The 27163-nt window shown below is 43.6% G+C and overlaps 1 protein-coding gene across 2 annotated transcripts in view; it reads left to right on the forward strand.

Moving 5' to 3' along the window:
• The window catches only part of si:ch73-264p11.1 (uncharacterized protein LOC100000923 homolog), a 102083-nt gene extending 75166 nt beyond the window's left edge, over positions 1-26917 (forward strand). For both annotated transcript variants that reach the window (XM_068040879.1, XM_068040877.1), the window contains exons 2-5: positions 3852-4077; positions 6122-6185; positions 14273-14423; positions 26086-26917. In XM_068040879.1, the coding sequence (XP_067896980.1) occupies positions 3932-4077; positions 6122-6185; positions 14273-14423; positions 26086-26126 (402 nt within the window). In that variant the 5' untranslated portion in view covers positions 3852-3931 and the 3' untranslated portion in view covers positions 26127-26917. The remainder of the gene's footprint in view (positions 1-3851; positions 4078-6121; positions 6186-14272; positions 14424-26085) is intronic.
• The last annotated feature ends 246 nt before the right edge of the window (positions 26918-27163 follow it).

Consider the following 27163-nt stretch of genomic DNA (forward strand, 5'->3'; position numbering starts at 1 on the left):
CTCCAGTTATCAGATCCCTCTGGAATATATGTCAAGCGAGTACCTACTCGAGGCAATTGACCTTTGGATGCGATAGCTCTTTCCTGAGCGTCATGATCAGTTACATTACTATCCAACTCTTGATCTATCTGTGCCTTAGGACCTTCATCACAAAACACATGAGTATTTGAGGTACAAGGTGCCTCTGTTCCCTCTATCGGCTGCTCAGATTCTGAGATTTTGTAATCAACCCCAATTAAAGTGAACCTGAACAGTTTGATTTCCATGCTTGATACCTACAGTCTTACCATCCTGACCGATTACCATACCAGGGCCCTTCCATTCCCTATGTCCCTCTCTTTTATAATAGACCAAATCTCCTGAACTAAATTCTGCCTCAGATGGCCTTATACGATACTTCAGCCTTGATGAAAGCTCGTCTCCCTGCATGTAAAGCAGTCAAATGTGTAGAAAAAAGATGGAACTAATTGTAGTACCTTCTAGAGTAGGAGGACTGGTACACAGTACAGAAGGCAATTTGGGATTTTGCCCATGGACCAATTGATAGGTACTATATCCTCCAACCATCTGAAGTGAATTCTGCAGATGAACTACCCATGCCAGGGCAATTGTCAACTTGCAGTTTGGCTGGTCAGCCAAGATTTTATCTAACATTTCATCAACCACAGCCTGATTCCATTCACAAAGCCCATTACTGAAAGGACTTTCAGCTGCAGTTTTCATAACTATAAGGTTCATGTTTTCACACATATCCCTGAACTCGTTATTGGCAAATTCCCCTCCAATATCAGTCAGAAATATAGCTGGTGCCCCAAGCCCAGTCCCTATCCATTTCTCCATAATTTTCTCTATAATCACCCTTTTGTCTTTACTATTTATTATTGTAGAAAGATTAAATCTAGTTGCCAGGTCTATAAAATGTAGAATGAAAATATTCTTGTCTTTGTCCCATACCTTTAAATCCATGGCAACAACCTCGTTAAAATTACTTGCCAATGCAAGGCTGACAATAGGATGTGATGGTGTCCTCGATATTTTTTTACAAATCTTACACTTTTCACTAATCTCTTCTATTATCCTCGTATACTCTCCATCAATCACACCTACATCTTTTAGAAGGGTTTTTAATCTCTGACAAGAAGGGTGAGCAAGTATTCTGTGTAACTTTGACAATTTGCCTTTTATCGCTCTGATTCATAACACCTGATGCGATCAACACTTCTCTAACAGTCTGACCAGAAATATCAGGTTTTGTTAAGGGGATGCAATAATGCCCTGACTGGGTAAATTGCAAATTCACTGGCTTCTCAAAAACAATTGCTTTATCATGCTCCATATCAAATTTCATCTGTGCCTTTCTCATTGAAGGCTTACTCAAGAGTAAAGGTCTCTCACTGGAAGCTACATCAGTACTGATAAAAATGGCTTACCCCAGCTATTTTACTTGGGATTACTACTCTGTTCAGTGACTTCAATGTGTTATCACCAAACCTAAAGCTGGTAGTACTTTTATACTCCTTAACCTTGCATCGATCCTCACTACTGAGTGAATCCAGATAACACTGTAACCAATCAGTTCCACATACGGTCGACGTACAAGCACTATCCAGTTGAACGAATCTGCAACCAACACATTCATCACAGGACTAAAACTCCTTGTGACTAGTACAATTCGTTCAGATCCATCAGTATCTTCCTCTTCATTCTCAGAATTTTCTGCGTCATGTGTTATTTTGAAGACTCTGCCCCTCTGCTTAGGGCAGTTCATTGCTTAATGATACTTTTGAGTCACATCTGAAGCACCTATTAACTGTTCTTGGGCATTCCTGGGATTTGTTCACCTTTGATTGCTGTTCCAACCCTGTCTTCCACTGTAATATTCAGACCTGCTAAAGGTGCTTTCATCTTCATTCCTCCTGTCTTTAATTCTTCCATTGTACTTAGGGCTGCTTCCAGTACCTGGAATATTTCTGAATCTCTATGATTCCCTCTGATCCGTCGTGCCAGCTGGATGTCTTTGGGCATAATGGTCACTCTTTTGGCATAGATAGCACACAGGTTGGTGTCCTCAAACAGACCAACCAAATAGGCCTCACTGGCTTCCTGCAAAGCTCCAATTGCAGCGCTCTGAAACCTCAGGTCAGTTTTGAAGTCCTGGGCAATTTCCCTCACCGGACGCTGGAAGGGTAGCTTACGGATAAGCAATTCGGTAGACTTCTGGTATCGGCGGATTTCTCGAACAACTGTACCCGGCCTGTAGCGATGAGGTTTCTTCACTCCACCCGTAGATGGGGCGCTTTTCTAAACATCTCTATTTCTAAACATTGAGTCCTCCATTGTGTCACCGCAGAGTGTCCCGCTTGTTCTACCAGGACTGCGGGAAATGACTGTTTCCCCAGGAATTTTTTGAAGACTGTGGACATTTTGTCCAACAGGGAGTCTTTGTCCAAGAACCAAACCCCAGTTAGAACCAGCAGCCTGTCCATATACAACACCCTAACACAATCTAGCAATTTAAAAGCTAGCACTTAACCAGGGATCTCCAAATTGAATTACTTCAATCTTTTATACAGTCTGTTAAAGTCCATGATATATTCCTCCATTGAATAACCATCTGTTTTCTGAAATCTATCATAGTCTGACCATGCCACATACGTATTCAATAGGTCATCTTTCTTGTAAACTTCATCCAAGAATTCTAACAGAAGATCCAACCCTTCATCAGTATCCAACTGACGAGCATCCAGTTCAGGAAAAGACAGGCTAGATAAAGATAAACTATTTCCACTGGTTGGAGATTCTAAAACTAGGGAGCATAGTCTAAAAATTAGGGCCAGACTGTTCAGGAGAGATGTTAGGAAGCACTTCTTCACGCAAAGGGTGGTAGAGGTCTGGAATTCTCTCCCACAAACAGCAGTTGAAGCTAGAACAGTTGTTAATTTTAAATCTGAGATAGATAGATTTTTGTTCAGCAAAGATATTAAGGGATATGGGCCGAAGGATATGGAGTTAGGCCGTGGATCAGCCATGATCTCATTGAATGGCGGGACAGGCTCGAAGGGCTGAATGGCCTACTCCTGTTCCTATCTTCCTAAATTCCTATAAAACACTTTACTTCTGATTTTACTTTTGGTAGGAAGTGACAATGCCAAGGCCATACCTTGTTTCCCCTTTGGTAGAGATGTAACCCATGACCACATATCTACTTCATTCTTCCACTGGTTCATATGGTCCAGTCTCCGAAACACTGGCGATTAATCATACCCTGACAATTTGCACTTGCTTTCTGCCATATTTTTCACGATAGCCCTTGAGTCTTTAGTTTTCTGTCTAAAAAAAATTTCCTGTGTTCCAACCTTCAGCTTTAGGCAACCATTCTCTGCTACCATATTAAATTCCAGAAAGCTTGTTATAGAAGGATAAGGCTGGAGCCTATATTTATTCAGTTTTACATTTATTGTGCTGAGTAAAAGGATTACAAACATGTAACTCTTCGCACAAATCCTTTTCTCAGTCCCTGCGAGTGTCTGCTTTTAAGTGGTCAACTAAAATCCCAATTAACTCCCTTCACATGCATATAATCACACAATTAACAACTCTGCCCAGAAGACTACTCCCAAGTGACAGTCACTCTCTGAAGTAGTTCCAACACTGAGCCCTGGGGCATCCCACTCAGTATTTCTCCCTACCTTGACTTTACCCCTCTAACCAGTACCTCCTGTTTTCTGCATTTCATCCGGTGGTTTTATCCATACTCAATCTTTGTACTGAATCCCCAGAACTAGCGTAATTAGTAGTCTTGCATTTTGCTTTTTACCAAGAACAGAATCTTATTCTTTTTTATTCAACAGTTAATACTGAGCTCTCAAGACAAAGAAACAAGATTTCAAATGTGAATTGGAAAGAAGACATGAGATAAAAGCCAAATTAAATGTCTGATATAACATCGCTCCCGTATTTTCATGGAAACATCAGCAAAAGGGCTTGTGAAGTTTTATTTGCAGCAAAGGGGGATGATGGAAGTTACTTAGTCCGAGAAAGTGAAACAATCCCTAATGCTTTATGCCTCAGTGTCTAGTAAGTACTGGTGTGATAAAAATGTAGTTTTGTTTACAGTCTAATTTTTACTGAATGTTAAAAATAAAGTCAAACATGTCTTTCAGCAAAGCATCTGATGGCTGTGAAGTTCCAAAGGTTACAGACAACTGTGGCAAACCCTCATTTGTCCTCAACTAATGTATATCCACACATTAGATAGTGATCAGGAATGAGAACATTGAACAATTTTCCCTCTCTCTTTCGATTATACCCATACCAACACCCTAGCTGAGATCAGCTAATTCAGTATTGAGAATCAAACCTGAGACATTTCTGCTTTGTATGTCTCAGTTACTATCACTTTTTAATTACTTGTATATTAGTTGCACAACAAATCTATTAATTAGAATTAATGGGCTGGAATTTGTGGAGGAGATGGGGTTCCCGGCGTGGCCTTTTCATGCTTAGCCCGCAGAGCAATCTTGTTTGAAGGTTAAGTGTCCCACGCTGGGATCTCCAGCCCTTTAAAGATGGGGATCCTGCCTCCGAGAGCTGCAGGCCAATCACAGGGCTGGCGGCTCAGTAGTATCAGCAGCTCCACTGGAAGCCGTAGTCACTGCTGGTATTGCAGAGGCCTTGGATCCAGGCCCAGCGCCGGAGACCCGGAACTCGGGTAAATGAGGCAGGGTTGCCGGGGACAGTCCAGAAGGCCCCAGTGAGGGGAGTTGGGGGGCGGTTTTAAAGCCGAGGGGGCAGGAGTCCTAGGAGGTGCATTGTTTCCTGGCTGGGGCTCTCTTTGGGCCACAGATTGCCTATGGAAGAAGGACCACCCAATCCCCCCACCTAAGCCCGCAGAGAGGGCGCCTCGTTTTACATGGCATCATCCCCACGTTGCAGAGGCACCCCCTGCTGCTGTTTAGATTCCAATAGCAGAGGGAAGAGGCCCTAAAGTGGCCATAATAGGCCATTTAAGGTCTTCAATTGGCCTCTGGGCAGGAAAGCCTTCAATGGCCTCCTACACCCCCGGGAAGATCGCTTGGCGATGGGCCCTCTGCCCCCACCACCCATCGCGATTCTATGGGACCCCCGGCCTCCAACCTCACCTCAAGGAGGCCCATAACATCCAGCCCAATGTTACTACTTCGCGTTTCCTCTAGGATTTATTTTACTTTGTCATAAATTCACTCAATATGGCAAGATATTTGGGTGATAGAGAGTTGATAATACAGTGAATTATATCAAACTGCTTTCAAAGAATAATAAATAATCATACTCATTTCGATCAACTATTCTTCTTTTTGAAATTATGGAATTCCAAATAAATTTTGTTGCAATTATTGCTAATGTTGTTTAGTTGAAAATTCTTTTGTGTGGAAGTGTAAATTTGCATGAGATAATGGTGAAGGTTGCATATATTTGGGGAAGGAAGTCTGTTGGTCTGAAAAAACCCAAAACATGCACTCATTATTAGGCTTGTGTGAATGGTTTAAGGCTGTAGTCAGGTGAGAATTAACAATGGCTGCAAGATGTTTATCAGATACCAGAGGTTCAGGAATTGTAGGCTACATTTAAAGTGTAACTATAAAGTTGGGACACAGTGGTTTCACTGAAGTTATAGTGCAAATGTGACCAAGTATGGAGTTAAGACCTCACTTGATACTGAAGCAAAGACGTGACACTGCCTAGATGACAAAATCTCATTCCAACTCATTCTTGAGTCAGGTGGGTCTCAACTCTAAATTTACATGACAGAACGTTACCATGCACTTATAAAAGTAAAAATAGCGAGGTTCTATTACTGGTGTGGACACTGACTAGATGCAGGTGTAGGGTAAGGGAAATGGTTTTGCCACCCTATCTCCCACATCCGCTTATGTTTGGTGGAACTTTGCTTTTGCAGCAGAGTCTTGGGCAACAATTTCTGCACTGTAATGTTAATGACCTGATACAATTTCCAGATGCAAAAGGATATCTCTGGACATGTGATACAATTCACCCAACACTAGTCTTGTAATGGAGCTTATTGTGCAGATTATTAATCAATATGGTGCAATGATACTCAGACATTACCTTTCTCTTTTAGCTTTAAAAGAACAATATACACTTACAGAATTTTTAAAAACCATCAAGGACGTTTTATGGTTCAGGTAAGAATACAATTAAAGTTATTCGATCTACAACAGTGGTTTTCATGACAATACCTAGCAGAGAAAATTATTTTTCAAAGACATGAGCGGCAATTTTCTGATTGTTCACCCAAAGTGCACTTGAGGTGCAAAGTTAGCTCTTAGCTCTTAGGAGATCAGAACCATCCGCTTGAGCTCTGACTCACCAACTGCTACAACTATCTGCCCGTGCACATAGATTAAATCTTGTCCCTGGTGTTAAAGGGGTTACAGAGACATTTCTAGGGGCATTTATATCAATGAACTTCCTTTGTCCAAGTGATATAATTTTCTTTACATTCTGGTTTCTGAACCAGTTGCTTTTCCAGCTGTAAAGATGATAACGTTTTGTGATGAGCTCACTAAAATTGGCTCTGTCACTCTTCCTGAATGTTGAAGAAATAATGTAATAAAATAAATAAATGTAATATATTAATTTTGCATCTTAATTTTATTCAGTGTCATGCTAGACCCCCACCTGCCAAGAATGAGGCACATTAATTTTGTCATGACCTTTGATTTTAAATTGTTGCTGGAGCGAGGAAATGACTTGTCGCTGGAAATGACATTTGCATTTTAACAGACAGTGCTTGGAAGGACAAATGACCATTCCCTGACACATTCAACCCACAATGGACCTTGCTCACCAGGTATTGTGTGTAAGAGGAGCATTCCAGATACAATCTAGGACTGGTTACACCAGCTGGTCACATGACTAACTGGCTGTTCCAGTGTCTTTTCAATTAGCCACAGAGTTTTTGAACTGAAAGGCTGTTTGCTCCTGGACTGAGAAGATTTCTCCTGGCTGCTCCCATCTCTTTCTCACAAGCCTCTGAATCCACTGAAGACACATGAACCCCAAGAGGGAAAAGTCTCCTACAGTGAACAAGGTTTAAGAAGAATACTGGGACCCAACGATAAGCAAGATCTACCTACAATCAAGGACTCTACAGTGAGCTCGAAGAACCTTAACAAAAACTCTTCCAATATTGCCTCAAACTTTTCCATTTTATTTTTCTTCTGCTCTTTTCTGTCTCTATTTACATGTGTGTATCGCAAATGCATGCTAGCGTGGGTGCATCGTATATCCGTAGGCATTAACCGAATTAGAGCTTAAGTTCAAGTTTAATAAATTTCAACTTTTATTTAAACCTAAGAAAACCTGTTTGTGCTGGTTTCTTTGCCTTATAATCGGAAAGTAGTGAACAAGGATTCACCAAGCGGGAGCTAAAAACACAGCGTTTTAAAAATTAAACCCTGTTACGGGAAGACTAGGTGAAGGCTGAGAGGATCCCTAGACTCCTTTCTCACCGTAACAGCAGCAATAGATAAATATATTTAGATATAGATTTGTATAATTTGACAAGTTTGGTATGCTTTAAAATTAGAACTTTTTAAATATTGAAACAACAGAATGTAGTCAGGCTTGCTTATATTTAACCTTTGTTGAATTGCTATGTGCTAGATGCTATGTGGTGTTGAATATCCAAGATCTATCTTATTGATTAGAAATTACATTGATCCAAATATAGATGTGTGCAACTTTTGCTTTCGCTCATGTGTACATGCACCCCTTTGTTTCTTCTGTCCAGGCGGGCTGCACTGTATGAGGAGGTTGCAAGGATTAGTTGTGTACGGTGTGGGGGGGCGGGGGGGGGGGGGGGTGGGCGCTGGTGTTGGTGGGTTCTCCCTGTTTGGTACTCCAAGAAACCTTCTCCAGAGGACAGCAATGCAGCATGTCTAATTGGAGCTGGTGGTTAGGCTCAAATTTGTATTACTGTAGCAACAGGACTCAGGATGCTGGTTCTACACTTGCACATTCAATGCAGCTGATCAGATCTCCCTTGTTGTCTTAACCTACCTTCCTGTTTCAGGCACTGACCAGCCTCCTGTGAATTATCAGTACTTTCTATTTATTTCAGGTTTCTGACATTTATGGTTTTTCTTTTTATCCCACCTAATTTGTAATGTTAAAGTACGAGTGATAGTTGTTGAACTGCACACAAATGTTACTCTTATTTTTAAAGTGTAAACTATTGATCACAAACTAATGTCAGATTATTTAATTTTTGAATCTTTGTATTAGAGAGCTGGCTGGTACAGTGCACAATGCACAGTGTCTAAACTCTAAGACTAAACTACAGACCAGACTGATGGACTACAGTATTCCACAGTTAGCCTGCTGGAGGAGTATGGTGCAAAATGAATTCATATAATCATAGAAACATTAAATGGTTACGTACAGAAGGAGGCCATTCACGCCGTCATGTCTGTGCCAGCTCTCTGTAAGAGCGATTCAGTCCCACTCCCCTGCCTTTTCCCCATAGCCCTGCAAATTTTGTCTCCAGATAATTATACAGTTCTCTTTTGAAAGCCTTGATTGAATCTGCCCCCACCACACTCTAGGCAGTGCATTCCAGATCCTAACCACTTGCTGCGTAAAAGAGTTTTCCTCATGTCACTGTTGCTTCTTTTGCCAATCACCTTAAATCAGTGTCCTCTGGTTCTGGAACCTTTCGTTAATGGGAAGAGTTTCTCCTTATCTATTCTGTCCAGACCCTTCATGATTTTGAACACCTCTATCAAATCGCCTCTTAATTTTCTCTTCTCCAAGGAGAACAGACCCAGCTTCCCCAATCTATCCATGTCACTGAAGTTCCTCATCCCTGGAGCCATTCTTGTGAATCTTTTCTGCACCCTCTCTAATGCCTTAACATCCTTCCAGTGTTTATCATAACTCCCTATTTATAAAGCTCCGGATCCCTTATGCTTTATTAATCGCTTTCACAACCTGCCCTGCAACCTTCAATGATTTGTGCACATATACCCCCAGGTCCCTCTGCTCCTGCATCCCCTTTAGTATTGTACCCTTTAATCTATATTGCCTCTCCTCATTCTTCCTACCATAATGAATCACTTCACTCTTTCTGCATTAAATTTTATGTGCCACTTGTTCGCCCATTCCACCAGCCTGGCTCTGTGTTCTTGAAGTTTATCACTAGCTACCTCACAGATCACAATACATCCAAGTTTTGTGACATCGCAAATTTTGAAATTGTGCCCTATACACTTATGTCTAGGTCATTAATATATATCAAGAAAAGCAGGGGTCCCATACCAACCCCAGGCGAACCCCACTATATACCTTCCCCCAGTCTGATAAACAGCCGTTCACAACTACTTTCTGTTTCTTGTCACTCAGCCAACTTTATATCCATGCTGCTACTATCCTTTTTATTCCATGGGCTCTAACTCTGCTGACAAGACTGCTATGTGGCACTTTATCAAATTCCTTTTGGAAGTCCATGTACACCACAGCAATCACATTACCCTCATCATCCTTCTCTGTTACCTCATCAAAAAAGTCAAGCAAGTTATTTAAACGTGATTTGCCTTTAACAAATCCATGCTGGCTTTCCTTAATTAATGCACATTTGTCCAAGTGACTATTAATTTTGTCCCAAATTATCATTTCTAAAAGCTTTCGCACCACCGAGGTTAAACTGACTGGCCTGAGGTTCCTGGGCTTATCCTTACACCTTTTTTTCGAATAAAGGTGTAAAATTTGCAATTTTCCAATCTAATATTACCTCCTAGTTCCCATAGCCCTGGCAAGTTAGTTTAAACTCTCCCCACGAGCAAATCGTCCCACAAGGACATTGGTCCAAGCTCTATTGATGTGCAACCCATCTGGCCTGTATAGGTCCCACCTCCCGCAGAACCAATCCTAGGAATCTGAAGCCCTCCCTCCTGCACCATCTCTCCAGTCACACATTCATCTGCTCGATCCTCCTGTTTCTATTTTCACTTGCGCATGGTACTCGGAGCAAGCTGGAGATTACTAGCTTTAAGGTCCTGCTTGCTAGTTTGTTTCCTGGCTTCCTAAACACTGCCTGCAGGACCTCATCCCTCTTTTTACCTATATTGTTGGTACTGAATGGTCCATGACCGCTGGCTGTTCACCCTCCTCCCTCAGACTGCTCTGCAGCTGCTCCATGACATCCATGACCCTGTCACCAGGGAGGCAACATACCATCCTGGATTCAGGTCTGCAGCTGCTGACATGTCTATCTGTTCCCCTAATTACAGAATCCCCTATTATTACTGTTTCCCAATACTTCTCCTGCCCCCCTGTATAGCTGAGCCAGCCTTGGTGCCATGGTCTAGACTCTGGCTGCACACCCTAGAGGAACCATCGGTCTTGCCAATATTCAGAACAGAATACTGGCTGGAGAGTGAGATGCACTCAGAGGACTCTTGCACTAGCTGCCCGGTTTTTCTTGACTGCTTGGTGGTCATATATTCCCTCTCTGCCTGCATACTCTTAAGCTGCAGGGTGACCACATCTAGAAACGTACTATACACAAAACTCTCAGCCTTGCGGATGCACCATAGTGACACTAGTTGCTGCTCAAAGTTTCCACGTGGAGTAGGATGTGTACCTCAATAGTCTGAGCTGCCATGCCTTGCCTCTATTTATTAGACTATTAAACTTATTACTTAAAAGAAGACTACCCCAATCAACAATCAGCAGCTCACACTGCTCCTGACCTGCATAATAGTGATTCTGGTCTGCATTACACTGCTCCAATCCCAGTCTGCTTCACACTGCTCCGTTCCAGTCTGCTTCACACTGCTCCGATCCCAGTCTGCTTCACACTGCTCCGATCCCAGTCTGCTTCACACTGCTCCGATCCCAGTCTGCTTCACACTGCTCTGATCCCTGTCTGCTTCACACTGCTCCGATCCAGTCTGCTTCACACTGCTCCGATCCCAGTCTGCTTCACACTGCTCCGTTCCAGTCTGCTTCACACTGCCCCGTTCCAGTCTGCTTCACACTGCTCCGATCCAGTCTGCTTCACACTGCTCCGATCCCAGTCTGCTTCACACTGCTCCGATCCAGTCTGCTTCATACTGCTCCGATCCCGGTCTGCTTCACACTGCTCCGATCCAGTCTGCTTCACACTGCTCCGATCCCTGTCTGCTTCACACTGCTCCGATCCAGTCTGCTTCATACTGCTCCGATCCCGGTCTGCTTCACACTGCTCCGATCCCGGTCTGCTTCACACTGCTCCGTTCCAGTCTGCTTCACACTGCTCCGTTCCAGTCTGCTTCACACTGCTCCGTTCCAGTCTGCTTCACACTGCTCCGATCCCGGTCTGCTTCACACTGTTCCGATCCCGGTCTGCTTCACACTGCTCCGTTCCAGTCTGTTTCACACTGCTCCGATCCCAGTCTGCTTCACACTGCTCCAATCCCGGTCTGCTTCACACTGCTCCGATCCAGTCTGCTTCACACTGCTCCGTTCCAGTCTGCTTCACACTGCTCCGTTCCAGTCTGCTTCACACTGCTCCATTCCAGTCTGCTTCACACTGCTCCGTTCCAATCTGCTTCACACTGCTCCGTTCCAGTCTGCTTCACACTGCTCCATTCCAGTCTGCTTCACACCTCTGTGATCCCGATCTGTTTCACACTTCTGTGATCCCGGTCTGCTTCACACTGCTCTGCTCCCGGTCTGCTTCACACTTCTGTGATCCCAATCTGTTTCACACTTCTGTGATCCTGATCTGTTTCACACTGCTCTGATCCCGGTCTGCTTCACACTGCTCCGTTCCCAATCTGTTTCACACTTCTGTGATCCCGATCTGTTTCACACTGCTCTGATCCCGGTCTGCTTCACACTGCTCCGATCCCAATCTGTTGCACACTTCTGTGATCCCGGTCTGCTTCACACTGCTCCGATCCCGGTCTGCTTCACACTTCTGTGATCCCGATCTATTTCACACTGCTCCGATCCCAGTCTGCTTCACACTGCTCCGATCCAGTCTGCTTCACACTGCTCCGATCCAGTCTGCTTCACACTGCTCCGATCCCGATCTGCTTCACACTGCTCCGATCCCGGTCTATTTCACACTTCTGTGATCCTGATCTATTTCACACTGCTCCGATCCCGGTCTGCTTCACACTGCTCTGTTCCAGTCTGCTTCACACTGCTCCGATCCAGTCTGTTTCACACTGCTCCGATCCCGGTCTGCTTCACACTGCTCCATTCCAGTCTGCTTCACACTGCTCCGTTCCAGTCTGCTTCACACTGCTCTGTTCCAGTCTGCTTCACACTGCTCCGTTCCAGTCTGCTTCACACTGCTCCATTCCAGTCTGCTTCACACTGCTCCGATCCCGGTCTGCTTCACACTGCTCCATTCCAGTCTGCTTCACACTGCTCCGATCCAGTCTGTTTCACACTGCTCCGATCCCGGTCTGCTTCACACTGCTCCATTCCAGTCTGCTTCACACTGCTCCGTTCCAGTCTGCTTCACACTGCTCCGTTCCAGTCTGCTTCACACTGCTCCGTTCCAGTCTGCTTCACACTGCTCTGCTCCCGGTCTGCTTCACACTTCTGTGATCCCAATCTGTTTCACACTTCTGTGATCCCAATCTGTTTCACACTTCTGTGATCCTGATTTGTTTCACACTGCTCTTATCCCGGTCTGCTTCACACTGCTCCGATCCCAATCTGCTGCACACTTCTGTGATCCCGGTCTGCTTCACACTGCTCCGATCCCAATCTGTTTCACACTTCTGTGATCCCGATCTGTTTCACACTGCTCCGATCCTGGTCTGCTTCACACTTCTGTGATTCCCGATCTGTTTCACACTGCTCCGGTCCCGGTCTGCTTCACACTGCTCAGATCCCAGTCTGCTTCACACTTCTGTGATTCCCGGTCTGCTTCACACTGCTCCGATCCCGGTCTATTTCATACTTCTGTGATCCCGATCTATTTCACACTGCTCCGTTCCAGTCTGTTTCACACTTCTGTGATCCTGGTCTGCTTCACACTGCTCCGATCCCAATCTGTTTCGCACTTCTGTGATCCTGATATGTTTCACACTGCTCCAATCCCGATCTGTTTCACACTTCTGTGATCCTGATCTGTTTCACACTGCTCCGATCCCAATCTGCTTTCCACTGCTCCGATCCCGGTCTGCTTCACATTTCTGTGATCCTGATCTGTTTCACACTGCTCCAATCTCGGTCTGATCCCGGTCTGCTTCACACTGCTCTGATTTCGGTCTGCTTCACACTGCTCTGATCCCGGTTTGCTTCACACTGCTCTGATCCTGGTCTGCTTCACACTGCTCTGATCCTGGTCTGCTTCACACTGCTCTGAGTCTGATCTACTTCACATTGCTCTGAGTCTGATCTGTTTCGCATTGCCCTGATCCTGGTCTGCTTCACATTGCTCTGAATCTGATCTGCTTCATGTTGCTCTGAGTCTGATCTGCTTCACACTGTTCCGACCCCGGTTTGCTTCACACTGCTCTGATCCTGGTCTGCTTCACATTGCTCTGAGTCTGATCTACTTCACATTGCTCTGAGTCTGATCTGTTTCACACTGCTCTGATCCCGGTCTGCTTCACACTGCTCTGATCCTGGTCTGCTTCACACTGCTCTGATCCTGGTCTGCTTCACACTGCTCTGAGTCTGATCTACTTCACATTGCTCTGAGTCTGATCTGTTTCACACTGCTCTGATCCCGGTCTGCTTCACATTGCTCTGAATCTGATCTGCTTCATGCTGCTCTGAGTCTGATCTGCTTCACACTGTTCCGACCCCGGTTTGCTTCACACTTCTCCCATATTTTGGAGTCTGAATTCAAATCTTTTTTTGTTGACTCATAAAAGCAAACAGTATCTAAGTCGGGAGAGCTGGATATTATTATTGCAAAAAGTCAAAACACATACTATTTCCTATCATTAACAACCCTCACCTGAACAAGAATTCACTGAATAAACCCAAATGACTCCTGAAATTGCAACAAGTAGAGCCTCTTAATGCTTTATTATATATATATATATATTTTATAAAGGATGCATTGTATATTTTTTTATATAAGTTGGGAGTTTACTAACAGTGAAAGATATAGAGAACCTAATGTATTATTTCAATAAAAAGCCTTGTTGGTTGCAGTTTCCAGTATATGAATAATACTCTGACTAGTAAACTATTAAATGAACATGAATAGATTGTGCTGGTTTTTAACGGAATGCATTGTATTTTCATTGTACAGACTGGATACGGAGTTAAAGAAAAGTTCTTCAAAAGCCTGGCTGATTTAACTGCTTACTATAAAAAACCCAGCAAAGGTCTAGTGACTCATTTACGTTGCCCTCTGGAAAGAAACAAAGCTAAGGGAGAGGACAATGATAATGATTATGAAGGTATGGTGAGATCTTCCAGTATTTTATTTGGTGCTTTTTTATCCGAGTTTCCGTATGTGCTATTCTGATGGCAAAAATAAGTGACCAAACTCATGAATAGAACAGCGTAGAAATGATAGGGGGAAAATTGGATAAAGGCCTGAAAATGGGTGTGGAGTTCACAATGCACAATTAATCCACGCCCTTTGCTTCTGATGCAGGCAGCATGCAAACTTCCTGCTGGCTAATAATTTAAATGGTAGTAGCACGTCGTCCAGCACTAAATGCTGCGAGTGAGAGGCTGAGGGAAGGCGGTGGCGAGGCCCGGAAGAAGTGGTTGAGGGGAGGTAGCGGCGAGGCCAGGAGCAAGTGGCTGAGGGAAGGCGGGGAGCGAGTCGCTCTGTTCCAGCATGTGATGACGATGAGTGCATGCACGAATTAGTCCTGGCAAGCCAGTTGCAGACATAGGCTGTACCTGTGCAGCACCACTGGCAGGAAGAAACTGTTCTGCTCATGTGCTCAGCTGGGAACGAACTGATGGTGTTGGTGCTTGACTGCGTTGTCAGGAGTCACTTTGTTTTCTAAATGTCCTGCTACTATTTCCTTAATAATTGATTGGTTGTGATAATTTGGGATTTGTTTGAAAATATTTTTTTTTTAAACCTACGAAAGTACCTGCCATGTGTCTGTTTATTTGACCCAAAATACACTCAGGACTAAAGCATCATTTTAACAAAACACAACTGCAGTCAGTTGGGAGGTGAACAGTGGGAACCACCCACACCCCTTACCACCTGTGCGTAACGATATATTTATAGAAGCTTTTGCTGTCTGTTTTTATATTTATTGCTAGTTTACTCTCTAATTTCTAATTTCTTCCTCTTTATTTTTTAAGCATCCTTGCTGTTCCTAAAACTTTCCCTATCTTCTAGCCTACCATTAATCTTCATTGCATTGTATGCCTTTTCTTTCAAATTTGATACCATCTTTATCTCCTTAGTTATCTACGGATGGTGCATCCTTCTCATTGAGTCTTTCTTTCTCTGTGGAATGTATCTTTGTTGAGAGTTATGAAATGTCTCCTTAAATGTCTGCCACTGCTTCTCTTCTATCTTACGTCTTTAACTTATTTTCCCAGTCTGCTTTAGCCAACTCTGTCTTCATACCCTTGTAATTCCTTTTATTTAAGTTTAAGACACTAGTCTCAGACCCAAATTTCTCGCCCTCCAAACTGAAGTGAAATTCTTATGATATGATCACTCTTGCCTAGAGGATCCCTTACTATAAGATCATTAATTAATCCTGTTTCATGTCTAAAATAGCCTGCTCTCTGGTTGGTTCCAGAACATATTGTTCTAAGAAACTATCCCAAATATGGACTCATCTTCCAGGCTACCTTTGCCAATTTGATTCGTCCAATCGATATGAATAATAAAATCGCCCATGATCGTTGCAGTACCTTTCTTACGAGCCCACATTATTTCTTGATAAACTCTGCCCACGAGTGACTTCTTTCCTTTGCTATTTCTTACCTCCACCCAACATCTTTAACTTCCGAGTCAAGATCATTTCTCACTATTGTGCTGACAGTTTGTTTGATATTGTTAGTTTAGAATGTTTTGTGGTGACATTCATTCTAGCATTGTGGCCACAAGGATAGTATGATGTTCAGCAACAGAGTGAAGGCAAAATGTGGGACTGCTGTAGAATTGGGAATTGAGGTTGTGTTCACTGGAGCTGCAGTCGGATGAGGCTATCACAGACAGCCTGTCCGGAAATGTAATGAGCTGGTTGATTCCTCCTTCTCTTTCTGCTCCTCCTCTTCTTCATCCTCCTCCTCTCCCTCTTCCTCCTCAACTACTCGCTGTGCTCAATGGCATGGTTGCACAAGATACAGCAGACATCAATGAATAGTGACACATGCCTTGGCAATTACTGCAGGGTTTCTACAGAGCAGTCCAGGCAGCTGAAACGTTACTAGAGCACCCCAATGAACAGTTCAATTGTTTTTTTGGGACTGCGTAGCTCTCATTATATGCATGCCATCCAGGTGTGGATGGGTTGCACACCAGAGTCATGAGCCAGGTGGTTAGAATTATGGAATGGTTACAGCACGGAAGGAGGCCATTCATCCCATCGAGTTCATGCTGGCTCTCTTCAAGAACAATTCAGTTAGTCCCAGCTCTCCACACCCCCCACTCCCCCCGTTTTCCCATAATCTTGTACATTTTATATCTTTAGGCACTTATTCAATTCCCTTTTGAAAGCCACAAGTGAATCTGCCTCCACCAAACTCTCAGGCAGTGCCAGGGATCAGCAATGTGTCCGTACACGGACAACAGTGTCCGTGGTAAAAATGTTGAGGCCCGTGGTAATTTTGAATGTCTTGCTCTAAGCCTTTAAACTTATGTTTTAAAATAACCTAGCGACATTTAAAATTACCAAGGGTGAAAGTAATAAGAAAGGATTGGGCACAGTGCTGGGAAAACAGTATTTTATTTATTATTATTTTATTTAGAGATAATAAAAAATAAATTAGAAAGGATTGGGCACAGCACTGGGAAAACAGTATGTGAAGACAGGTGACTGTTGGCTGCTGTGAATTCCACATGCTGCGCTTGTGCAGACGGTCTGGTATTCTTGGCCAATCTTTCACCTTTGCACCATGACAGACCTTGGACCTTGGATGAGTTTGCAGGATGACATTTTGAAGGGGGTGAAAAACTGAAAAATTACAGAATCGACGGTTAATAGAAGGGGGCCCTGGTCTGGTCCCCATAAAGGATCCACTGGTTAATGGAAGCAGGTCCAGGTCCCATAAATGGGCTGCTGGCCAGAAACCAGCTTCAATCAGCATTAATGAGGCAGCTGGTCTGGAGAGGCTCAAACAACTCCATGAATTTCTCATTAGCTGGGCTATTGCTGGGGTGGAGCTGGTACCTTGACAATTATTATTTGTATCTTGGGCAATCAACATTAGAATAATTTTACATTCAAGCTCTGATGCTTTTCAAACAGTTTGAACATCATTAATGTTTTTGTTTGTGAGGGAAGGTTCTTGTACCTGGAGTATCAAAAATGTCTGTTCTCTTTGCAGATGTTGATGGACCTGTCTGCGTAGTTTCAATGTTTTCTGTTATGGTGATTGTGCTGAATGTTGAGGTTGCTATGAGAGCCAAGCTGTCCTATACATTTGACAAGCTGCAATTCACTGTTCAACTTTGTCCACTTCCAGTTGCTAATTTGTCCTGGTCTTAAATACACATAAAAATTAGCAAGATTTGCAAGAAAAGCATATCCAAACAAAGCTGTTGTTTTTGATTTTTCTTCTGGAATTTCTTTCCAGTTTCCGAGGGTAACTGTGTGTGAATTTTAACACAATGTATCAACTATGACCAATGTACCAATGATCTATATTCCCAGCAGCAAATTATTTGTCATGTTTCACATGGTATTTTTATTGCGTAATGGTTTAGCTGGCTGGCTACATGCTAATGGAATGTTAGCATATGGTGTCGCTAGCTCTAGTCTGTCAACTAAAGTCATTCTCATTGGCATTGTATACTATTTTGCTTGCTAGCTAGCTAATACAGTTGTGCTACTCCCCATTGATGTTTGTATGCTTAACTTTATTTACAGGGAGAACTGTGTTTTAAGTCGGACTGTGTTTTGATGGCATTAGGTTAATTATACACTTTACATACAGATTAACAGCCCATCATCTTGTCAAATGTCCGTGATGCAACATGTTGGTGCCTATCTCTGGTCAAAAGTGTGATTAGTTAAGAAGCTCTGGGAACCATAAAAGATAACATGGGGCAGCAAGGTGTTTGTGAGTAGAACTAAACCCTTTGAGCGATGTAAGTGCTGAATTTGTTTGTGAAAAACAACTTGAATTAATGCCAGAAAAAGCACTATGTAATTTGTGCAACAAATGTGATGGCCTTTGCTGCAGCAATGGACGCGCAGTTCCGACCCATGATGAATTGGGAGGTGACAACGTTGTGGAGGCATTCGAAAAGTTTTAGTAAAAGTGCAAACTGCCATTCAGTAGTTTTCTGAAAGGCATGAGTGAAGAGGAAAATGTCAGCTATAGCCTTTTGTGGACAGGAGAGAAAGGATTAGATCTTTTCAATTGCTGGTAATGAATGAGATTGACAATAAAAACCAAGACATGGTTTTTGAGAAATTCAGCACACATCTTCAGCCAAAGTCAAACCATCAGATCCACCGTCATGAATTTCAGAGCCTGAGACAGGAACCAGGTGAGGCTGTTAATAGTTTCTTAACGAGATTTTGAAACGTAACCAGCAAGTATAAATTCAGGGACGTGGATGAAAGTCTGGTAGATCAGCTCTGGTGTACAAAAAGATTTAATTGAAAAGGATAACCTTACAAAATTGCAGGCTGTAGGACACTTCCAGAATTCATGAAGCCATGGGTAGACAGATGAAGACGCTCATTAACCAAACGGCTAGCATTCAGTTAAGTCAAGGGAAAGGAAGCACGATTGGTGCAGTGAAACAGCAACAAAGGAATGTACATGAGAGAGAGAGAGAGAGAAAGGTGTGTAAGAGATGTGGATGACCTACCAGGGGAGGCGGTGGCGTAGTGGTATTGTCACTGGACTAGTAACCTAGAGACCCAGGGTATTGCTCTGGGGACATGGGTTCAAATCCCACCACAGCAGAAGGTGGAATTTGAATTCAATTAATAATTCTGCAATTAAAAAAAAAGCTAGTCTAATGATGGCCATGAAACCATTGTCGATTGTTGTAAAAACCCATCTGGTTCACTAATGTCCTTCTGCTGTACTTACCTTGTCTGGCCTACATGTGACTCCAGACCCACATCAATGTGGTTGACTCTTACATGCCCTCTGAAATGGCCTAGCAAGCCACTCAGTTGTATCTAACCGCTACAAAGTCAATAAAAAGGAATAGCACTGTGGGTGTACCTACCTCACATGGACTGCAGCGGTTCAAGAAGGCAGCTCACCACCACCTTCTCAAGGGCAATTAGGGATCGGCAATAAATGCTGGTCTGACCAGCGATGCCCACATCCCATGAATGAATAAAAAAAACATGAGTTCACAGACAGAAAGATCCTGCATATGGATCAAACTGCAAAACTTGTGAAAAGCCCAATCACTGGGAGAAGTGTGCAGGACAAAAAAAGGAAATGGTAAAAGAATTACCAGAGGCAGAGCAAAAGGGAAAATAAGAAATAAAAGAAGCCGAGACATCCATACCCTGGAAATTACTGGGGAGTTTGAGGACGCAATAGACATAAGAACCATCTACATGAAATGTCCAGATGCAAAAGTTCCCAAAGAAATCCAGGAAGAAGGTGAGAGGTAAGCCTACAATCACAAACCTAAAGCTGAAGCTTGATATTGGAGCAGAGATTAACATCATTCACTCAGACTATGCCAGAAAATCCTTTTGGAAAATTTGAAAGAGCATGGTTGCCAAAGAAAGATGCTCTGAAACTGAGCAACATCATGCTCACAGCATGTGGTGGAACTGAAATTTGACAGCTGGGAACGACCCAAATCAGAGGGACTTAGAAAGGAAAAATCAGTAGCTGTATATTCTATGTCACTGAAATAGAAGATCCAGCTATCCTGGGGTTGAGCAGTTGCGAAGGGCTGCAGCTGAGCTTAGTAAACCATGAGATAGATGAAGGAGGTTGAAAGCAGCACACCCAATGAAAGTGCCCTCCAATCAGAGCCAGGAAGACCTGTTCCAAATGTATCCAGAGTGTTTTGATGAGACAGTGGATGCTTTGAAGATTTTGAGTATCACATCACCATTGACCCAGAGGAGAAACTAGTGATTCATCCCCCATGGAAAGTACCAAAAGCTCTAAAAGGAAAGCTTGAAAGAGAACTCAAACAGTTGGAAGGAAATAAACTGATTGCCAGAGTATTAGAGCCTACGGATTGGGTAAATTCTATCATGGTGAGAGAGATGCCAAATGGAGGGCTACAAATTTTTCTGGATCCCAAAGATCTTAATCAAGCAATACAAAGGAATCACTAGCCTACTCCAACACTATCAGGGGCTAAAGCTTTCAGCAAGCTTGATGCCAAAAACGGCTACTGGAACGTGAAGCTTGACGAGGAATCTTCGCTGTTGACAATCTTCAACACACCCTTTGGATGGTACAAATTCCTGCATCTACCTTTTGGCCTTAAAGTGAGCCAGGATGTCTTCCAGCAGAAAATAGATGAGACATACAGGGGATGCAAAGAATGAATTGGCATAGCTGATGATATCCAGATTTATGGTGTAGATGATTAAGACCATAACTACCACCTCCATGAAGTCATGGAAGGAACCAGTTGAGATCAAGCTAAATGAAGACAAATGCATTGTAAAGGTGACAGAATGCCAGTTCTTCGGAATGATTTACACACCTGATGAAGTCAAGCCAAGTCCTGAAAGCTATCTCTGAGATGGAAGCTCCGAGAGACAAGAAAGAGCTGAGAAGTTTTCTTGGTTTCATCCAGCACATGAACTCTTTCATACGTCACATGTCAGAGCACACTACGAGAGCTGATGAGAGAACATGTTGAGTAACAGTGGTCGGGTTACATGAGAAGAGTTTCAGAGAACTCAAAGAGGTAATATGCAGGGAGACAAGTCTGTCATACTACAACAGAGAAAAACCTGTCACTCTGCAAGTAGATGCTCCTACAAAAGGACTGGGAGCAGCCCTGGTACAAGAAGGAAAGCCTATAGTGTTCACATCTAAAGCTCTAACATCAACAGAGACCAGATATGCCAACATTGAAAGAGAGCTTTTGGCAGGGGGTATGGATGTAAGAAATTCCATACATATATCTACAGGAGAAGATTCACAGTTGATAGTGATCATCGTTCACTAGAACAGACCTACAAGAAAAATCTGTGTAGATTACCAGCAAAACTACAGAGGTTACTCTTGAGGCTTCAGAGTTACGATTCCACTCTGAAATACAAGCCAAGAAGAGAAATGGTGCTATTGGATACTCTATCTCATCTGTTGCCACATGAGAAACACGAGATAAAAGATCTAGGTGTAAAGATACATCACCTAGTGAACGTGACACCACCAAAATTGAGTCAAATCAGAGATGAGACCAGTAAAGGAAAAGAGTTACAGATTTCTCATCAAGTGATTCAGGCATGGCCAGAAAAGATACAACAAACACAACCAGTAATACAGCAATATTGATCAATCAGAGATGACATCTCACTGGAAGACGGTGTTCTGCTGGCCAGATCCAGAATCATCGTATTCAAAACGATGCAGAGAGAACTTCTCCAGAAGATACGTGAAGGCCACATGGGAAGTGTAAGCATAAGCTTAGAGCCAGAAGTGTACTGGACAGGCATCTACAAAGACATTGAAAAAATAGTATCTACATGCAGCGTATGCCAGAAGTATAGAAATTCACAGCAAAAAGAGATGATGGCTCATAAGGTGATACCCAGACGATAGGATACTGTGGCAGCCAAATTCTTCATGCACAACCAAGAATGGTATCTTGTAGCAGCAGACTATTACTCAAAGTTCTCACTCATCAGAAAGGTAAAAGCTTTGAATGCTACAACAATCACCATAGAAATATGAGTCCTGTTTGCTGAGCAAGGGATTCCAGAAAGGGTGATCTGTGACAATGAAACCCAATTCACCTCCAGAGAGTTTAAGGAGTTTGCTCAACAGTATGGATTCAACATCATAACTTCATTACCCAAGGGGACACAGTTTTATAGAAAGACGCATCCAGATGGTCAAGAGGACCCTCCTAAAATGCCAAGAGACAAAGAAGGACCCATAACTTGCCTTATTGTCAGTCCAAGCTACACCTCTCAAGGCTGACATGAAAATTGCCTGCAGAGCTATTGGATGGCGCGAAATACATCGGAACTCCGATGAAGGGTCACTGACCCGAAACGTTAACTCTGCTTCTCTTTCCACAGATGCTGCCAGACCTGCTGAGTGGTTCCAGCATTTCTTGTTTTTATTTCAGATTTCCAGCATCCGCAGTATTTTGCTTTTATGCCAAAGCATTACCTGAGTTGTTGAGAAGACAAACTGTGCATGTACAGGACTATAAATGCTGCTGCCAGGATAGTGGGCATTTACCTGCATGATGTGCTACGCATGATCATTCACTAATTACACATTCAGGGAGTGGAACGTTTTGCAGTTGTGTTTGTGGTACATCTCTGCATTTAGATGTGGCACCTGCAAAGCCACGATGTGCGGGCAATGGCATTCTGCACCATGGGGAAGACTGCTATCCTGGAGAAGCCACGTGCACGCTCTGCCTGCTTCTCTCTGATCAGAGAGAATGCAATGTGCTCCCCTCTCCTAACATAAAGTGTGTCAGTCCCCTCCCTTATACAACAGTGGAAGGCAAACTGGGAGATGTTACAGACGTCCTCTGCTACAGCCTAGAAGGAAACCAATACAAAGAAATTCATGGCCACCAGCACCTATACAACCTCTGGCAGCACTGTCCTCACCCTGCACTGAGGCTGTAAGTTCTGACTGCAACAGGTGGCAGATTTCAGTGAGTACCTCCTTAATAAAATGGAGACCTTGCTTGCTGAGGTTGACGTAAGAGAAATGCTCCCGGAAGACCCTGAATGGATAAGACCTCCTGCTAAGAACACTTCTCCCACTTGACAAGGTCCCGCATGACAGACTGGTACAAAAGGTGAAGTCACATGGGATCAGAGGTGAGCTGGCAAGATGGATACAGAACTGGCTCGGTCATAGAAGACAGAGGGTATCAGTGGATGGGTGTTTTTCTGAATGGAGGAATGTGACTAGTGGTGTTCCGCAGGGATCAGTGCTGGGACCTTTGCCGTTTGTAGTATATAGAAATGATTCGGAGGAAAATGTAGCTGGTCTGATTAGTAAGTTTGCGGACGACACAAAGGTTGGTGGAGTTGCGGATAATGATGAGGATTGTCAGAGGATACAGCAGGATATAGATCGGTTGAAGACTTGGGCGGAGAAATGGCAGATGGAGTTTAATCCGGACAAATGTGAGGTAATGCATTTTGGAAGGTCTAATGCAGGTGGGAGGTATACAGTAAATGGCAGAACCCTTAGGAGTATTGACAGGCAGAGAGATCTGGGCGTACAGGTCCACAGGTCACTGAAAGTGGCAACGCAGGTGGATAAGGTAGTCAAGAAGGCATACGGCATGCTTGCCTTCATCGGTCGGGGCATAGAGTATAAAAATTGGCAAGTCATGCTGCAGCTGTACAGAACCTTAGTTAGGCCATACTTAGAATATTGCGTGCAATTCTGGTCGCCACACTACCAGAAGGACGTTGAGGCTTTGGAGAGGGTACAGAGGATGTTTACCAGGATGTTGCCTGGTCTAGAGGGCATTAGCTATGAGGAGAGGTTGGAAAAACTCGGATTGTTTTCACTGGAACAACGGAGGTGGAGGGGCGACATGATGGAGGTTTACAAAGTTATGAGCGGCATGGACAGAGTGGATAGTCAGAAGCTTTTTCCCAGGGTGTAAGAGTCAGTTACTAGGGGACATAGGTTTAAGGTGCGAGGGGCAAAGTTTAGAGGGGATGTGCGAGGCAAGTTTTTTACACAGAGGGTGGTGAGTGCCTGGAACTTGCTGCCAGGGGAGGTGGTGGAAGCAGATACGATAGCAACGTTTAAGAGACATCTTGACAAATACATGAATAGGAAGGGAATAGAGGGATATGGGCCCCGGAAGTGCAGAAGGTGTTAGTTTACGCAGGCATCAAGATCGGCGCAGACTTGGAGGGCCGAATGGCCTGTTCCTGTGCTGTACTGTTCTTTGTTCTCTTTCCTCTGCAAGCAGCTTATCCTCTATGTTGCCTCTGCTTAATCTCCTTTAATCGTGCAGGCCAAGGGACATGGTAACTACAACACCCATGACTGGGAATAGGTGGTCAGACCAGGACCCTTGAAGTTAGAACCAAGGTCTTTACCACATGCAGAACTACTCCCTGTTGACCTCACCAACTTTAAATAGTACTAAAAAACTCACAGCACTTCAACAAACTCAGACAGAGCCAGTAGAAATTAATCAGCAACTAACCTGGTAAGGATCCTTCCTGTTACTGAATGTACGTTCAGCTGTGTGTATTTAAAAGACACTGTTAGCTGCAGTGGCAAAGTCAAAAATGGCAGCGCTGGTGTCAAATCACTGTTACATGCTGACTGACATCATGATCTATCTACTCTGCATATTTCCTGTACACACTCCTGACACTCAAGCTAACTCCCTCACCAAAGTGGTGTCTGGTGTGAACTGCACCAGAAGAGTGCCCATGCAATACGGACGCCATTTTGGTACCAAAACAGCATCCGTAGCACCTAACATATGGGTGCTACAGAGTAGATTTTCTGACCATAATGTCTAACCATTCACTGGTAATAGCTTTTAGCTGTAAAATTCGGCTCTGTAGCGCCTGATAGTTTCGACATGACAAGAGCCTGTCAAGGTTAAAAATGATGGCAGTGGGAGTCACTCCTGACAACTTCTGGCAGTGCATGTGCAAAGACCATGTTGTAGAGGGCGACAACACAGGCGTTTCGTGCATGCATCAGAAATATGTAGAGTGGCAGATTGTGATGTCTGTCAGCATCTAACACTGATTTGACACCTGACTTGTCATTTTGGACCTCACCGCTCTAGTTAACAGTGTCTCTTAAACATGCACCAACCAGCGCTATTTAAAGGAATCACCATCCAACTTGCAGCTGAGTTGCTTTTAAATATCTACATGCTATTGCAAAGGTAATGGAAGTGCTGGTTGTTGGAGGAGTCATAAGAAGTTGGTTAAGTCAGCATGGAGTGGTGCTGGACTTTTGGAAGGAGTTGTGTGCTTCTGAAAGGCCTCCGAGTGCAACACATGTTTCTAGTCATGGGGGCAATAGTTGCAGTTCCCTTTGGACTGGAGCATCAGAGGGAGATGGAGCAGAGGCGGTAAAGAAGACAAGTTCCTCACAGTCTAAAAAGATTGAGTGAATAGCCTGTGTGCAACACTTTTTATGAGGTATTTGAATCCCTCTTCCTATATTTTCCATGAGAGCTGCTCATGGAAGAAATGCGGGCTCCTGACAGCTCAATGACAGCAGTCTTGATAGGCACATTATCAGGTAAGAAGAAGGGCACTTGCAGTTGGCAAAGCTTAGCTTCAGTTTATAAAATGGCCTAAATTCAATAATAAATTATTTAAATGAACAAAGTAAAAAAAGAGTAAGGTAAAGAGGTGAAGTAGCTGAGCGGGGGAGTTGGAGGGTGTCACAAAACAGGCATTAATCAAATTTAATCATACTTTAATTAAAGCTAGACATTATTAGGTGCAATTTCTTGCATCCAGGGCTTCTCATTCCTTTATCCTCTTTCTTTTGTCAGAACTTTATTATTTTTGAGGAATTTATGTTATTAATAAGTTATTGGAGGGAATCTCCTTTCAAATAAGTAAACAGTGCATTGACATTAATGTGTGCCTACCCTCTGAGCTGTTGCAAGTGGCATGTGTTGCAGAGATCTAAAAACAGAATAAAATAGGAACAAAAAACAGTTTTGCCAGAACGTAGGTAACAGTAACTTTAAAATGATGTAAATGCTCTTTCAATACAATTCCACATTTTGTTATTCATTTATCTTTTATTTTGCAGAAGTTGATGATGCTGACTATGTAGAAGTCCTCCCTGAATGAAAATATTCCAAATCATTGAACTGAAGAACAACTTTCTTTTCTCTTAAAGCAGCGTAGTTATCATAGAAAAAAATGGCAATATACAATGACATAACGTGTATATAAGTGCCTAATTGCATTGTAAGAATGTAAGCATTTCATCTGGACACAATATGAATATGAAATAAAACACGCACAGCTCCCTCTACTTTTTCTCCCTCCCCAGCAGGCAACCTGCATTTATTATAAATGCTTTTAATGTTCTTAATAGTCACTGATTTAAAAAATATTTAAGCAGATGTAATTTGCTTAAGAAAATGATTCTAAGGCCTGGATTTTGCAGTCAGTGGTGAAGTGATGGCACTCGCTGCTGATTTCTAAAAAACCTGCTCACAAAGATCTAGCGATCTCTTTAGCATGGATTTCACCTTTCCTGATGTTAATTTGATTCTGCTGCCAACTGTAGGGGATCTTCAGTGTCCAGAAACAGTGGGTTGGATTTTGTGACAGCAGGAGGGCTCCCTGCACAGCGCTGAAAATGCTGTGGGAGACCCACCTCGGCCTTTTTGAGCCTCCCCGGCATGATCCTACGTTGTTCCAAAAACTAAGTGCCCAGCGTTGGGATCTCTGTCCCTTTAAAGACGGGGATCCTGCCTCCAAGAACTGCCGGCCAATCACAGGGCCATCAGCTCGGCAGTATCAGCAGTGCCCCCAGGAGTGGTAGCCAATGCCGCTATTGCAGAGGCCTGGGACCCAGGGCAAGCACGGGACCCAGACCTCAGATAAGTGAGACCGGGTTGCCGGGGCCAGTCCGGGAGGCCCCAGCGAGGTGGGGTGGGGGTGGGAGTGTAGTTGTGAAGTGCAGGGGGAAGGAGTCCAGGGAGGTTCAGTTTTTGCTGGTGGAGGTCCTCCTTGGCCCACAGATTGCCCACGGAGGAGGGACTCCCCTGAGCCTGCAGGGAGGGTGCCTCGTATTTAGAGGCAAACTCTCCCTGTGGTGGAGGCACTGCCCTGTCGCTGGTTAAATCCCACTTAATAGGCCACTTAAGGTCCTCAAT

Source organism: Heterodontus francisci, chromosome 10 (assembly GCF_036365525.1).
Source record: "Heterodontus francisci isolate sHetFra1 chromosome 10, sHetFra1.hap1, whole genome shotgun sequence".
NCBI classification, from domain to species: Eukaryota; Metazoa; Chordata; class Chondrichthyes; order Heterodontiformes; family Heterodontidae; genus Heterodontus; species Heterodontus francisci.